Source organism: Agrilus planipennis, unplaced genomic scaffold (assembly GCF_000699045.2).
Source record: "Agrilus planipennis isolate EAB-ADULT unplaced genomic scaffold, Apla_2.0 scaffold69, whole genome shotgun sequence".
In the NCBI taxonomy this organism is placed as follows: Eukaryota; Metazoa; Arthropoda; class Insecta; order Coleoptera; family Buprestidae; genus Agrilus; species Agrilus planipennis.
Window position 1 is genome coordinate 714,523 of NW_020438962.1, and position 17,077 is coordinate 731,599.

The 17,077-nt window shown below is 33.0% G+C and overlaps 1 protein-coding gene across 3 annotated transcripts in view; it reads left to right on the plus strand.

Moving 5' to 3' along the window:
* The window catches only part of LOC108735866, a 46,953-nt gene extending 30,331 nt beyond the window's left edge, over positions 1-16,622 (plus strand). For 2 of the 3 annotated variants that reach the window (XM_018468074.2, XM_018468073.2), the window contains 6 exons: positions 11,425-11,752; positions 11,818-12,322; positions 12,381-13,201; positions 13,906-14,035; positions 14,137-14,274; positions 15,355-16,622. In XM_018468074.2, coding sequence (XP_018323576.1) covers positions 11,513-11,752; positions 11,818-12,322; positions 12,381-13,201; positions 13,906-14,035; positions 14,137-14,274; positions 15,355-15,581 — 2,061 coding nt within the window. In that variant the 5' untranslated portion in view covers positions 11,425-11,512 and the 3' untranslated portion in view covers positions 15,582-16,622. Of the gene's footprint in view, positions 1-5,580; positions 5,897-11,424; positions 11,753-11,817; positions 12,323-12,380; positions 13,202-13,905; positions 14,036-14,136; positions 14,275-15,354 lie in introns of those variants that run through there. The other variant, XM_018468075.2, reaches the window with a different exon arrangement.
* The last annotated feature ends 455 nt before the right edge of the window (positions 16,623-17,077 follow it).

Consider the following 17,077-nt stretch of genomic DNA (forward strand, 5'->3'; position numbering starts at 1 on the left):
GTGTAGTGGTGGACCCCTTCAATTACTTTTGTAAACATTTGGTCTCCCTACTCACGCGACTATATAGCAAAAAAGCTATTTACATCAGAAAATACGTTAAAAATACGAACAATGCAAAAATATAAAGATAAAAAAGTCTTTGAAAGCCATAACGAATGCAATTGTTTTGAAAGCAAAACAATTGAAGATGTAAAAGAGAATTCTTCTCGCTGTTTGCCTTGAACTTTGCCTTATCTTCCTTTAATTATCCTTGGTTACAATGAAAATAAATCATCACTTAATTGAAATGTTTTGTTGGTAATCAGTGTTAAAATCAATACATTGATTGTATTATTTGTGCTTTCAGTAACAAAATCTTATTTTTATTCCATCGTTTTTATGTAAAATTGAAAAAAAAAATGGTTTTCGACCATAAAACCTTGTTTGTTTATTGTATCCAGGCAGTAGTCACCTATTTACGATTTGTACAATTAATTGTGCGACAACATAAAGACAATTGTCAATAATGTATTATGGTCAGTATTATAAGTAACATATGAAGCAATAAAACATTTTTTTAATGTCCAGTAAATTGTTTAAACAAAAAGAAGGTAATATTGATTTAAGTACTTAAAAATTGGTTCCTAACAATTAAGCAAGTGTGTTTATTTCCTCTTAGCATATTAACCTTCAACTTCAATAATTGACAATTAAATTTATAACACATATGTTACTTACTTGTAACATTAATAATGGTTTTGTTAATTGCTCAACGATTTGCTTTTATTGGCTAAAAGATCATTGTTTATCCGCAACTGTCGTCATAAAGGAAACCAAATTAGTTTTTGTGAAAATCCATGATTCTAACTACAATTAATTTTAATTAATTTAATTCAGGATAATATGAAAAAGGAATCCCTTAGCTTCTAAAATTATGATTCGTAAAACATGAAACTTGATTAGATTGAGATTCAGTTAAAAATATGAAAACAGTTAATTTCAAAACAGTCTTAGTCGCTTATTTATTTATTAACTGACAGTGTCCATTAAATAGAACAAAAAAATACATAAATACGGTATTAAGTACCTTCTCTTTATCTCCCTTTCTTTGGTCAATTCAAATTTAATGAGTAATTGTTGTTATTACATTAGCAATGATTACAATACATGAAGAAAACTCACCCTATGATTTTTTTGACCAATATAAGCCTTTTTCTTGGGAATCTGTTTCCAAAAATCGATCACTTCACTTCAAACCAAATGTATCAACAAACAAGAAATGAAAATTAATTTTTGCCCCACTGAATATCACAATTGTATTTTATTTTTTTGTTCTTATTTATTATTTAATTTGCTGTGTAAATTAACAATTAATTCCGTTGGGGTACATGTTGGTCCCTAAATGGTTCCCAGTGATCCTTGCAGCACCTTGCTAACCACTGCGACCAACACAAGACACTAAAGAAGAGAATGTTAAGTTCACCATTTTATCCTAAGTATACACATGTATACAACAAGTAGTATTTCTTCGTCCTTAAACCCGACAGTAGCACCAGCAGTCAACAAGAAAAAGCGTACGCGTATTTGTATCTTTGTGTGCAAGTATGTAAATACACTTGGGGTTTCCACAAACATGCTAAACCGTTCCAATACATATAGACAATTAATTACAATAATAATTATTATTATTTAATTTAGTTTACTCGTATAGAGCTAATAGCTATCAGGAAGAAGTCGTAAAGATGATTACGCACATTTGGGGATTTTTGCGTATAACTATAACTAAAACATAACGACTATGGAAATTTGGTAAGCTGATTCATTGTTTAAAATGAAAATATTAATTTTATTATGGGCCACGACGTTTACAAGTGATTATTTTAGACTTTTCTTGTAAAAATTTCAGATAGGATAATTATCCTAAAACAAGCCAAACAAATTGGCAGAAATATTCACATAGTTCGACTCGTATCTATTTCTTGATGCAATAACTGACAAGATGATTTTAGTAAATTCTCAATTAATATTACATTTGTTATTAGAATTGCAAATGAAGGCGACTAGCACACGAGAATTACACTTTTTATAAAATATTCAAATCTGTTAATAAAAATGTTGTTTGACGTGTAAAAATATAGTTATAAATAGTTATTTCTTATTGTGTTTTACAAATACACTTTTACGTTTATAACTATTAAACTATTTTTTGGCTACGTCTCACTATTAAATATAGTAATAATTACAGATAAAATTACTGCATTAAAAGAAAAATATGTACCAATTGCCAATTATGCGTTTATGATTTTTATATCTGACTAATTATCACATATTAATTTACAATAATGTACTAAAGTATTTGCATAATTAGATTATTAAAATAACGCCAGCAACCTTGTAAATTTACTGTGAAAGTGATCTTTAGAAAAAATCATGTGCTTACTACTACCTGAATGCATTGCTGTCTATGACGTGAATAAATTAACGTGCCATTTTTAAGCATCGGAATTACTTAAGTAATAATTGAACAATTTTTGATATCTGGGAGGTTAGATTTGTTGTATTGTATTTTACTTCAAATTGTTATAAAAAGTGTTACACAATATATTACAATAAACATATTGTGTCACGATTACTACAGTAGTGAAATTACTTAATGATTTATTTAATTATTACATTAGTATACCATATTAATTATTACTGTTTCACAGATTAGTTGATGAAATAATTATTTTACTTGTAGACACCTCCGTGATTAGCAAATTTAATATGTAGTTAATTAGATAAACATAACTGCATGTTACGTTAAAACTGTAAATGAAAAATTGGACGTAAGTATACTAAAAATTTCATTGCCCGAAACTATCGCGTAATTCTATGAACTTTTCCGCGTTTTCGGAAATTTGTGATGACGAATGCCACAAATTATTTACACTTTGCAAAAAAATACGCAAAATGCGAGCACAGATAAAAAAAAGTAACCAGTTTTAAACAGGTTTACCTAATTGTTATGTATTTGGGCGCGAAGGAACGAAATAGGCCGAAGGTCGAAGTCAAGGCTGACTTTTTGGCGATCTGAACCGCAAAAGTTCGAAAAAAGATGAAGACTTTCAGCTTAGACGCCAGCATGATATATCATTAGAAATAAGAAAAAATGATACCGTAGGTATTGCCCTGAAGGTCAAAACCATTTGCGAAGAGAATAGTTTTACTTATAATTTTCGCAAACACAATAAGGGATAAAAATTAACTGTAAATGCTTATTATTTTATAAAATTAATGATTTTCCTGTAATTTCTGCATTCCTTTAAACCCTTAGTGTGTAGCACATAATCCTTAATATTTTTTAATACATTTATAATGTATACTTTATTGCATGTATATACATATGCAACAATTTATATACGTCAAACAAAAAAAACACAAGCTATTATGATATATGCAACCANATTGGTTTATTTGTAACTTCATAGCCCTTTTATTACTAGAGAACATATGAAGAAAAATTGTAGACATTTAAACCCGCCGACTTCCTTCCAATTGTTTTCTACCACCTGAAAAGTTCTGAATAAACAATAAAATTCTTATACTTTTTTAAGTATCATTTAAAAGAACACGTAAAATAGAAATCAACAACTTTATAGGCTGTAAATACGTAATTTACTAACTTCCTTTTCCCAGTTTACAGAAAAAAAAAGACGAACAATCCAAGTACAAATCCATTTTTATTTTCATTTTTATGATATGATATTAAAATAACAGCAGTTCAGACAATAGTAATAGCTACCTTTAGGCCATTTTCCTTTCAAGGATTTTTTTCGCAGTTAAACTGCTCATTACGCGAGTGATTAAGGTAATTAATTAGAGTTTACGAGACTTAACGGGCGTTTTGAATCAATACGTTTTAAATTGTCCACGGACAAGGCGCAACCTGCGTCTAATAGAATGAGATAAGACAGAAGATTTCGTTGTCGCTGCTATACAATTACTAGATATACTTTCTCTTCTAAGTACGTACAAGGTAAGTGACTTATCTATTTGCGTATGTGTAATCGAAGTTGGCTATAGGGGAAATGAAAATTTCCTACATGACCGAAAAGAAAAATTCACATTACTTATGTGGAAATTCATAGACGTGACTTGAGAACGAACAGGTACAGGGTAGTCGATAATCGTATATATGCAGGGTAGCCTACCAACTAAATATACTTTGGCTTATATTATGTATACGTTGCTTGTTCTCTACGAAAATGCAAGAGGCGCTGCAAATTTGAACTTGGCATCCTTCAAAGTATGCAATGTTCCTAATGTTTAAGAGGATCTTAGCAGATATAACTTCATGTCTGGTTTATATTCTGTATACATTGTACTTGTTCTCTACGAAAATGCAGAAAGCGATGTAAATTTGAACTTGGCATCCTTAAAAGTATGTAATGTTCCTAATGTTTAAGAGGATCTTAGCATATAAAACTTCATGTTTGGTTTATATTCTGAATACATTGTACTTGTTCTCTACGAAAATGCAGAAAGCGATGTAAATTTGAACTTGGCATCCTTAAAAGTATGTAATGTTCCTAATGTTTAAGAGGATCTTAGCATATAAAACTTCATGTTTGGTTTATATTCTGAATACATTGTACTTGTTCTCTACGAAAATGCAGAAAGCGATGTAAATTTGAACTTGGCATCCATAAAAGTATGGAATAACCCCATGTATCGGAGGACCTTGTAGATGTAACTTCTCATCTTGTCTATATTTTGAATACATTTCACTTGTTCTCTAAAAAAATAGAAGTGGCGCTACAAATTTGAACTTGGCAACCTTAACAGTATACAATGTTCTAAATGTTTCAAAGAACTCTAGCAGATTGTCTTATTAATTTATACTGCAATCATTAAAACAGCTAAAGCTGGTAGCAATAATTAAATGTATATGTAAGGGTTAAAAATGTGCCTTGGGGAATTACAAGGAAATGTCATGGAGTCTTACCATATTACCAGTAGTTTTCCTCTCTAAATTTAGTCTGAACCAACTGATGTATAATTATGTTATGTTTGTTATTGTTGTTCAAATACTGCATTGAATAAACAAAATGCGTCGAACTAACCACAACAAATTCGTGGAAATGTAAAATTGGTGGCAAAGCGTAGTATTAACCTCTTATAAAACCCATCGTGTATGAGAAAGGCATCATCTGTATGTAAATGAGTAATTTTTTTGCAGGCGTAAAGGAAATTTTTAATGAATTCAAAAACAGTATAGCCAGGTATTTCCCCGTTCGCTGAATCACCTGTGCTTTCCATAGAAAGTTAAAGACATCTTTCTTATAATAATTTGTTAAACCGTTATTTCTATCCAATGCTTTTCTTAAAATGGAAACTTTGAATTTGTTACGTACATGAGTACTGAAGCAGCAAAAATTAGTTGCCAAAATCAATTATTAAAGGGATGTAATTTTCTACCATGTTCTTACAAGAAGGAATTAAGCTGTTGCTCGGAAAAACCCTTATTAGTCGTCCTTCGAAAGTCGTTGAGTCCTTTGGCGTAGCTGAAACAGCAATGCCCGTGGCCAACCCCGGCGACGTGGAAACTCCACCCTTTAATATCGATTGCGGGAGCACGTTTTTCCCATTCTGCGCCGTACCGTGCATATGACCCTAACCCGAACACGACGTCTCAACAACCCTGAATACTTCCAAGCTGCTCGAGAACAGTTCGGCTGCGACCCCACGTCGATAACATTACACTTTTTTTGGCATTTTTCTTTTATTGTTTATTGAAACGACCCCATCGGCACTTTCGAACACAAAAATGTGTTACTTTAAGTAATCGGTTCATTTTTATTTTTAAATTGTTAAATCGAGGGTGAAGTTACTGTTCTTAATACATGATGACAGAAAATCCAGCCTGGAATTTAAGGTATTTACTTGGAAAATTATTTTAATTCTTATTAAGGGTAAAAGATTAATAATAATAATTTAATTTTTGAATTATACCTTTAACAATAAGGGCCTTTTATTGTGTAATTTTTTGTGAAAATTCCACCCTTATTATTTAATTTGCTTAAAAAGTCCTTAAAAAGTAAAAGTATGTTTTCGTAAATTTTCTTCAAATTTTATCTTTTAAATCTTCTCGTTAATTTAATGCTATTTTGTTACTAAATATATAAGATCCTTCAGTCCAGTCCTTGGAGATTATATTCTTTCATAAAAACTTTTTAAATCGGCTTATTCACCCACAAGATCCTTCCAGCGGGCAAGGATATTAGGATGAACCTTGCATCTCTTGCAACTTACATCACGTAGGCATGACCCTGAACTGCTAGACGGAGTTACAAGGATTTATCCTTGGTCCTTGTCGAAGGATTCTACCTACTTATTAGCATTCAAGATGAAAACTCATCTAGCACATCCTTTAAAAGCAATAACAAAAAATTTAATTAAAGTCAGATTAACACGACTGCTTACAGCAATTACAATAAACACGCTAAGTACTTCTTGTAAAAAACATCGTACCTACAGGGAGCTTTTAGGATATCCTTGAAGGATTTATACAGAATTAAGGTTAAAGAAGTTTTTTTACATTATATGATAGGTACGACAATTGATTTAAAAATAAAATTCGTGTTAGTTACCACCCTGTATATTCTACCGTATGTTACGAGGGTGGATTGATAAGTTTCCGGCCTGACCAAGAAAAACAAGGTTTTTAAAAATTTTTTTTTTTTATTTCTCAACATAATCTCCTCCAAGGCTGATACATTTCTCATAGCGGTGTTCCAGTCTATTAATGCCATCTCTATAGACTGATTCGTCAAGCTCCTCAAAATAACCATTTACAGCTTCGATTACTTCTTCATTGTCCGCAAATCTCTTACCGCCAAGCCATTTTTTGAGATTAGGGAACAGAAAATAGTCACTCGGGGCTAGGTCTGGAGAGTAAGGAGGGTGCGGCATCAATTCAAACTTTAGATCGTTGATTTTAGCCGTCGCAACGATTGACGTGTGCGCTGGTGCGTTATCGTGATGAAACAAGATTTTTTTCTTCGCCAGATGAGGTCGTTTAATTTTCACCTCGTGGCTCAAACGTTGCAATAAGTCTTCGTAGTATTGACCAGTGATAGTATTACCCTTTGCAAGGTAATCAATGTATATAATACCTCTTGCATCCCAAAAAACAGTAGCCATAACCTTGTTCGCCGAAAAAATTGTTTTTGCCTTCTTTGGAGTTGGTTCCCCTGGTCCAATCCACTGTTTAGACTGTTCTTTGGTTTCAGGAGTGTAGTGGTGGACCCACGTTTCGTCAACGGTTACGAATCGACGCAAAAATTCGCTTGGATTACGCTTATACAATGACAAATTTGCGGTAGAAATGTTTTTTCGAATCAATTTTTGGTCGACTGTTAGCAAACGCGGCACCCATCTTGCACAGAGCTTTTCCATATGCAAATGTTGGTGCAAAATATGTTGCACACGTTCATATGACATCTTACAGGTCTCAGCTATCTCACGCACTTTCAATCTGCGGTCTCCCAGCACTATTTGATGAATTTTTTCGATCATATCTGGAGTTGTGACCTCAACGGGGCGTCCTGAGCGAGGCCCATCAGAGGTGCTCACACGACCCTTTTTAAACTCGGAAACCCACTGCTTAACGGTTGAATATGACGGGGAGGATGTCCCCAGTGTTGAGTCCATCTCTTTTTTAATTTCCTTCGGCGTTAACCCCTTCAAATAAAAGTATTTCATGACAGCACGATTTTCCTGCTTTTCCATTTTTACGAAAATCACAGAGGCGTCTTGTTCAGCGTGCTGTCAAACCTACACTAGCAAGGAGATCGGGCTGAAACTATAGCTACAAGCTATCCAAGGATGGTACTATAGAATGTCACCTCAAGGTAGGCCTAGTGGCGTCATCTCTTGGTTAGGCCGGAAACTTATCAATCCACCCTCGTATTCTAAATTGGAATCAATTAAAATATATGTACAAGGTTCTATATTACTGTATTATGAAAGAACATACAAAATTATATTTATTTGCGTTTGTCTTAAAGGGCTGTTGTAATTTCTACAGTCTACCCCGCGTGGGTTATTTTTTAGAAGGCAGTGCTATTAGTAACCCTTTGTATATATATTTTCTGTCTACTTCTAGTCAAAAATCCCTTTAAGAGTATACAGCATGTGTGTATCCTTAAGTTGTATAGTTTTCATCACAGCCAATGCGAAGAAAATTGATTTCGAAATAACTTGTTCTTTTTTACCCTTTATATTTTGGCATATTTATTTAAATTTCGGGTTCGGGATTCTTTATTATGCATGCCTACCATCCGTATAAAATATAGGCCAAGGTTTCCCGACCGAATTTATTTTTTAGATAACAATTCTGTCAAACGAATGCATTCAAATATTTATCAGCATCACAGTCTGATTAAAACTTACCGCGGCAGTAACTTTAAAAGTACATAAATTCAACAAAAAACAATAATTTACAGTTAAAAAAACGGAAATTCGTTAATTAACTTTGCAAATATTTATTTATTGTTGTGTTTTACAACAGTAAAACGTTTTAAATGTTATAATACTGCCTCTAGTTAAAATTACACAATCACTTTTTTTTTTCACGTCTTTACCAGGACCTATAAAATTCATTAAATAAGTCGACGATTATAGCAATAATTATTGCGATTTAATTTTGCATTACAACGACAAAAAAAAGGAGTTTATTAGGTGGATACGTTTAAGTTTTAAGAAACACCTGCGCGTATTGCTCCGGACAAATCGTAAGTCAACAAGTACAAAAAGCGGCTTCCGCTTCTTTTGTCTTTTTTATAACCGATCTGGGTTAAAAAGTGACTGCCATCTAGATCACTTCATCCTTGAACCCTAAGACTATGACAAGGTCACATTTTTTCGCAAAAACTTACCTTAATTGTATCCAAATTACTGTAGGGCAACTCGCTGCTAAAGATTAAACAATAAACATAAACAATATGAAGCTTATAATGGTGTACTACCATACTGATTCAAATAATTATGCGTTTATTCATTTGCTAGGTTTTCAGGTCTTCCTTGGCCATTGTATTTAAGGTTTTTTCCAATCATATGACTAGATACCCCTAAAGTAGTACTTCAAATCTGATAGTAATAAAACGATTAAATATTAAAGAGGATATTAAGAAAGAAAACACAAGCAGTAATTATTATTATAATTATATTTGTCTAAAATACTGTACAGGGTGTTTGTTCTTGATGAATCAAAGTAATATAATGTAACGCTTTTGTTATTACCATACAAGCCTTTGTATCTTGGTAATCATTGTAGTTATAGTTTTATTCGTCCAAACTGTACATATAACAATTGAATGCTCGTTATAATAGACAATGTAAAAGTGTATTGAGACAGTATCGATTTTGTGTCCTTAACATTCAATATTATTTCACATGAGTGCGTTTGTTACCTCAACCTTGATGCTTGAAATTAATTATTATTATATCATTCCTATCATTTTCTCGAACAGGCGATTTTACGCAAAAATAAAGATATGACAAAAAACACCGCACTCCCGTTGACATCCCGGTTATGCTTCGTTGCCTTTAAGGATGTAAACAAAGGAAGTTCGAAGAAAAGCCAGGATTACGCTTTGTAAATCGTAAACAGTCGGAAAATTCCCCCAGATATATGGTAAACTTAACCATGAAAACATCGATATAAATTATATACAGGGTGGCACACTTTACTTTACTTTACACCTTGAAAATCTTCAAACGCCATTCCTTGTTGAAACTCATTGAAACAGATCAATATTGACTTTAAATGTGATATTTTTTTTCGATTATAAATTTATAGATATAAGGTCGTCTTTCTATTGGGGATGGCAACCCTTTCAAGGACCTTAAACGGCACGGGTTGGGGCGATTATGGAACACATCATTTTGAAGCATTCCATTGTATTCATAATAAAATAATTACTAGAACAAAAAATATCTGCTAGAAGATTGTTTAGCATCTGCTCGAACGTCAATTACATTTATGCAATTGTTTCAAACAAAATAGTAACAATTACCTACGCTTGAATACCTTCTCACTATATATACGTATAATGATCAAACTGTAAAGACAGTAGCTGTTTGCCTTGAACTTGGATCATTCATCAGATTGAAAAAATAACATGAATTAAACAATCTAGAAATGGTAAATCCTGGGGCGGGTTTCAGCTTGGGTTTTCCTTTTTCTTAATCCATCAAAATATTTGCTCCCAACACAGGAACAATCAACAGCAATATAGAAAGCAGAATTGGCAAAATAGAACCAGATATTTTGTTTTAAATGCAAATACGTATTTCAAGAGTTTTTCTTAATTAAAAAGAAAGATAAATTCCTTAGAGTACTAACCCACAACAACATGTGATTGCGTACGTAATTTAGATATAAATATATGACGTGGGTGTTTGTATTTTTGCTTTTATTCTAATCAAAGGTTGCAGCTGTCTTAGCTGTCGTCAATTAAAGACAAATTAGCTTAACTTGATCTTACTAACTGTAGCGCAAGTGTCCGCATTGCACACTACATTTAACCACAGTCTCTCTAAGTTGCCTTGTACATACGCAAATGTATGAAATTATTTTGCAAGTTGTCTGTCTAACGTTTGGACAAGGACAAAGGTTTGCAAGGTTCGCCACATAAAAATCATAAATGCACTACAGCAAATTTCAATGGTTAGTCACCGCAAACATAACGCAAATATTTTTTTCTACTGTATAATCCCACCTAACTACTTCAATTATTATTTCAATCTTTCGTCTTTAAAAATCTGAACTCATTTTCAAATAATTATTGATTTCGAAAGTCCAGAATTTGTAATTATTAAGGATTGAGTTTTGCTTGTTCGGTTGTTCGGGATACGCTCTGGAACTGCTAGCAGATTTTCAAATGTTCCTTTAGGAAAAGTTGCAAGCTGAGGTCAATCTCGTACTAGAATCGAGTAAAAATGAAAACTATTAGAGCATGAACGCCTAGGCTACCTCGATTATAACATTGCCAGTCGTATACAACGTATACTGTACCTTATATAGATGTATATGTGTATGTAAGTAATTCATATAAGATAAGAAAACCCAAAAGTCTAAAAGTCCGATACTATTTTTGCATAAGATGCCCCATAGTCAACGTTAAAGGGTTGTAAAATGCACCAAACGTATTATTAGTAACAAACGCTTAAAGTTTTGAATGAAATAATCAATCATAATTTATCTCCATGCTTCATTTCCACACATTGATATGAATAGAATTGATTCATTAGCTTAACTGGTTATTCGCAAAAGCCATTTTACGTTATTAAGGCGCGCGTGTCCAATTTGAATAACCATCGCTTTAAACATTTACTTTATTTATCCTTTATTATCCACATCTACTTGTTGGTCTGTGAAACGAACAATTTTTCTCCTAGGTAATGGGAACGTATTCGATCCTCAACAAAAACCCAATACTGTCATGTACACGCCTTAAGAAAGATCATCAAAATTTATTAAATAAAAATGGGAAGTTTGCCTAATTTGAACGAACTGGGCAAGACCAGTAGCAGATCTGCCCATTGCTTCAGGACCGGACTGCCCATCGAATACTGCCACTTGTACGGGCCTGGACATTCCACGTTTTTTCACGATGACCTTAGAACTAAGAGTGGTCATCACAGAAACTCAACGCAAGATAGACTTCCTCGGATTAGAAGTAATGGACACGAAACGAGGCATTTTTATGATGATTCTACAGCAGAAGTGAGAACTATTTTTTATTTTAAAAGTTTTCGGTAAGACATCATCCGTTTTGGTTCAATTTTTAGCACATGGCTGCCTATTCGCCCATATCAAATCGATCGATAAGGAATTTTAGTACTAGCATAAAACGAAGAGATTCCTTGAACAGTTCCATTGGCGCAAATTCGGTTAGACGCTTAATTGGGGTTGTACGAAACGCTCACAATCGATGCAACCCCTTGTACAGCAGGAGGACCCTCACCAGGAACATAACTGTCTTATGTCTGCTTCATATTCTAGCGACGGTGACCTTCCTGCCCTTCTTGGTGTTACAGGGTAGTATTTCACTATGGACGATATCGATCGATGGTCAGCCAAGTAACTCCGTAAATGTAGGACCCATTTTGTTGATGGTAATGTTTCTTATAAGCGCCCTAACTGTCCTAATAGCGCCCGTACTAATCCATTTCGTGGGCACGAAGGTGGTGTTTCTGGTAGCGTATTCCACCTTTTGCCTGTTCTTTACCGTCCATATTTTTCCTGTAATGTACGCCATGGTACCTGCCTACGTCCTTTTGGGAATTGTTCTCGGTAAGAGTCACCTGACTGTAATGTTACTGTACTCGAATAATTTCAGTTTTATTTCAAGGTCCTCTCCAGTTATGTCACATTTCCTTTCTGCTAACACTGTCGACCAAAATAAGCTACACGCTTTCTGAAGAGGAAGTGGAGTCCAAGTCGTCGAAGAAAGTTATGGTTATCAGAAGGATGGCCAGGGTGTTCAGGGCGGCTCAAGATTTCGGCCTAATATTGGGATCGTTGGTTGCCGCAGCTTTTATAATTTTCGCTTCGAAAGATTCGTCAGTTTTATCAACAAATCTTTCGGCGAACGTCTCCACGAATTGCAGCAGTTATTTGGACACTTTTTCTTGCCACCAGTGTAACAGCACATCGGACATTGGACATTGCTCTGAATGCTACTGTTCGCTGTGCAAAAGCACTTTGGAAATACTAAAGAATCTAACGATAAACTGCACGTCTTTTGGGCCTAATTTTGATCCGGATACACAACAGGATTATATATCGACTGAAGATATTTATAATAGTATATTTGAAGTGGACGAGATTGGAGAAAGGATTTGCGGGGTATCAGCGTGTCCCTCTAGCAACAGTTTCGAAATTACCGGAAATAGTACGGGCCCAGGACAATTCCCTATGGTGCCCCGGAGCACTGTCTTGGCTCTTACGTGTGTCTTTAGTGCACTATCGGCTCTAGCTGTGCTATTAACTGCAGTAGGAATTGATAAGATTAGGACCTACATCTGCCAGGATCCCTTAGAGCATTTGGAGCTGCTGTCCGTGTTGCAAACTGTTGGTGACACCTTTAAGGATACGAAATTGCAACTTGCGGCACCTCTTGCGTTTTTCATCGGCCTGGAACAAAGTGTTATGTACTCAGAATTTAGTAAGGTAAGTTGATGTTCCCAGCCACGTTGGAAATATTATTTTCAATTTAATTTGTAACAAAATATAAATAAATTAGTTAATCGTTCATCATCATCATCATAAGGTCATCAATCCTAAGACTGGTTGGACACGTACCTCCACTCTTTCCTATCCTGAGCTAAACTTCGCATTTCCCTAAAACTAGAACAACCCACATCTTTAACTATTTGCGAAGAGTAATCTAATCTAGGTCTACCTCTACCCCTCCTAACTCCTGTTTCTGTCTCTAATATGTCTCTGACTAGACCTTCATGCCTAAGAAGGTGTCCTACCAACCTATCTCGCCTATTTTTTATTGACTTCCACAGAGTCCTCTGTTCTCCTATTCTTTCTAATACCTTTTCATTTCTAACCTTTTCTACCCACGATATCCTCATCATCCGCCTATAACACCACATTTCGAACGCTTCTAACCTTTTCTTTTCCGCCGCTCCCACTGTCCATGTTTCGCACCCGTACAACGCCGTGCTCCAAACATACACCTTTAACAACCTTTTTCGAATTTAATCGTTAACGTAAAATTAATTTAATACTTCAGTTAATTTCACATTAATATTTAACAAATAATATAATTGTGATTAAAAAAGCAGATAGTTCTTTTGAAAAAAACAAATCATTATTTTGATAGTTGCAGGCCTTATTATCTTCTATTTATTTTTTTCTTTCAGTCCTATGTTGTGTGTACGATAGGAATCCAAAGGGTGAATGTAATTTTCCTCAGCATGGGTCTTCTTCAATCCATTGCCGCTTGCACCCTTAGCATGTTGTTAAGGACAATAAGTCGATATTACGTTGTAGGTAAGTAAAAATAAATTGGTTTCTAGATATGTTTTAATAAGGACTAAATCTTTTGTTTCTCGGTCCATTATTAATTTCTTTTCCTGTGTTTTTTTTTTCAGCTGTTGGATTTTTATTTCACGCCTGTTTACTTATGGTATTAATGTTGTGGAAGCCAATGAGTGACGATCCAGCCTTGTTCTATGTCATATCAGCAGCATGGGGTGTTTGTAATGCCATTTGGGAGATGCTTAATTTCAGTATGTGTATATAAAAAGATTTTGAATACTAACAAAGGATTATTTTTCTTTCATTGGTGCCATTGGTATAATAAGTATTTACTGTTTGATTTAAAATATCAGCGATAATATGCAAAAACCTTGTAAAAATACTAACATCAGAAAAGCGCACCTTAATTTTTGGCATGTAAAACAGTTATTTTGAAACATATTCATAGTGAAACATATGAAGAAAAATGTGTAGAATCATGTGGTACCATCAGATTCCACATTCAATTTAAAATAAGGAACATATCAGCGATAATATGCAAAAACCTTATAAAAATATTGAAAAACGGAAAAGCGCACTTTAATTTTTGGCCTGTTAATCAATTATTTTAAAACATATTCATAGTTGAGCATATGAAGAAAAATGTGTAGAATCTTGTGGTACCATCAGATTTTGCGTTCAATTTAAAATAAGGAAAATATCAGCCATAATATGCAGAAAACTTATAAAAATATTAAAAAACGGAAAAGCGCACCTTAATTTCTGGCCTGTTAATCAATTATTTTGAAAAATATTCAAAGTGAAACATATGAAGAAAAATGTGTAGAATCTTGTGGTACCATCAGATTTCACATTCAATTTAAAATAAAGAAAATATCAGCGATAATATGCAAAAACCTTATAAAAATATTGAAAAACGGAAAAGCGCACTTTAATTTTTGGNAGTTATTTACAGTGCATATATTTTCATAATTAGTATTCATAGTTGAACATATGAAGAAAAATGTGTAGAATCTTGTGGTACCATCAGATTTCACATTCAATTTAAAATAAAGAAAATATCAGCGATAATATGCAAAAACCTTATAAAAATAGTAAAAAACGGAAAAGTGCACCTTAATTTTTGGTCTATTAAACAATTATTTTAAAACATATTCATAGTTGAACATATGAAGAAAAATGTGTAGAATCTTATGGTACCATCAGTTTTTCCTTTTGATATAAAATAAAAGAAATATTGCTTGATAATTTATTTTATTACCATCATTAACTGAAGAACAAACAATTCTGCGGACTTAACTGTTTATATTAATTTAACATTTCATTTCTAGCTCTTCTGACTGGCCTCTATTCTGACAATTGGGAAGCCCCTTTCGCGAATGCCATCTTCTTTAAGTTTGTTGGCTTTGGGGTGGCTTTCGGCGCTCACGACCTGCTCTGCAACTGGGTCAAGCTCTACATTTCGGCGGTGGTGTTGGTGGTCGCAGTCGTTTTGTTTGGTTGGCTCGAAATTCGACTGGAAAGCATGAGGAAGACGAAGAATGTCAACAGGTTATAGGTGAGACTAAAATTCAAGAAGTTTTAAAGGACTATAATTGTCATCTGATGGCAGAAGATTCGGTGCTAGAAATTTGACTTTCTTCTCGAAATTTTAATGTGATTCTAATAACGCGTTCTTCGAATATGCATGATATATAAATAATCAGAGATTAATATTTTTCTTTATTGAAATATGTGCGTGTATAGGTACAGTAATTGTACGTTTCTGATGTCTACTTAAAAAAAATATGATTTTTTTGTTAACTGTATGTTTGTTTAGTTATTTTCGTTAATATTTACCGATCAAGAGAATCAATCACTGCCAAAGCCATTAGGACATAGAAAATTTATTTAATGATAAGGAAAATACGTATTCACGTACTGTCTTAACTAATATTTTAATTTAATACAATTATACTTTAAGATATACAACAGAATTACCAATTAAATCATTTTTAAATATTTAAACAATCACTTAAAAGTCTGTGGCAGTATTAAATATGTAATTAGGTAGAATTAGGGATGAATTAGTGAAGTGAAGGATGTAAACGAAGTCAATTTTAATACTTAAAACCTGGTTGCACATAAATTAATTAAAATGAAACAATTAGCTATGATATTTCTAAGAATAAACTATTAAAATGTAAAACTTGAGATCTAATTAATTGATTTATTTAGATTTTGTAACAGGAAAAGGTCCTGAACGGAGTAAATTATTTATAATTCTGTTTAAAAAACATAAAAAATAAACTGGAGAATTGCTAAGGTCTTCAAGTGCAAATCATAAAACAGTCAGTATCATTATTAATTAGTTCATTAAATCAATTGTAAATTAAAACTTGTCATCTGTTCTGTACATTTCGTTTAATATTTAAATATACGTAATTTTAAACAAATAATGTTGTGTGCCAGTGTCTTGTTTTACAAATTTATTGTAAATATTTAAATGTAATATCAACTGTTAATAAAATCTGTATAAAAATAGCAAAGACACAAAACATATCTTTTCAAATGTTCTGTATTATATATATATTATACGTTGTATGTCCATTATACTCATAAATAACAAATTAATTAATAAATAAAGAAATAACACTACGTTAATTTCTTGTTTTATTGAGAGTTAAAGGGAATTTGTAACATTGTGTACGAAACCAATTGTCAAACTAAGTAACAACAAGTAATTGTAAGAAAAATACTTATTTCTTATCACAAACTTTGAATATTTATAATTTTTTACTTCGAAAATTAAAACGTGTCCACCAAAATTTATTAATCATCCCACAAATAATATAAAAAAATCATCAGTTTTCAATCTTATACTTTCAAAAATTATAATATGCCCGGCGCCTCCACCAAAATGATTAATTGGTACTTATTTCGAAAAATTTAAACATGTCCGGCGCCTCCACCAAAATGAACAATCAGTTCTTTATTTCGAAAAATTAAAATATGTCCGGCGCCTCCACCAAAATTTTATTGTTAAAAACAAAAATTGGTGGAGGCGCCGGACAT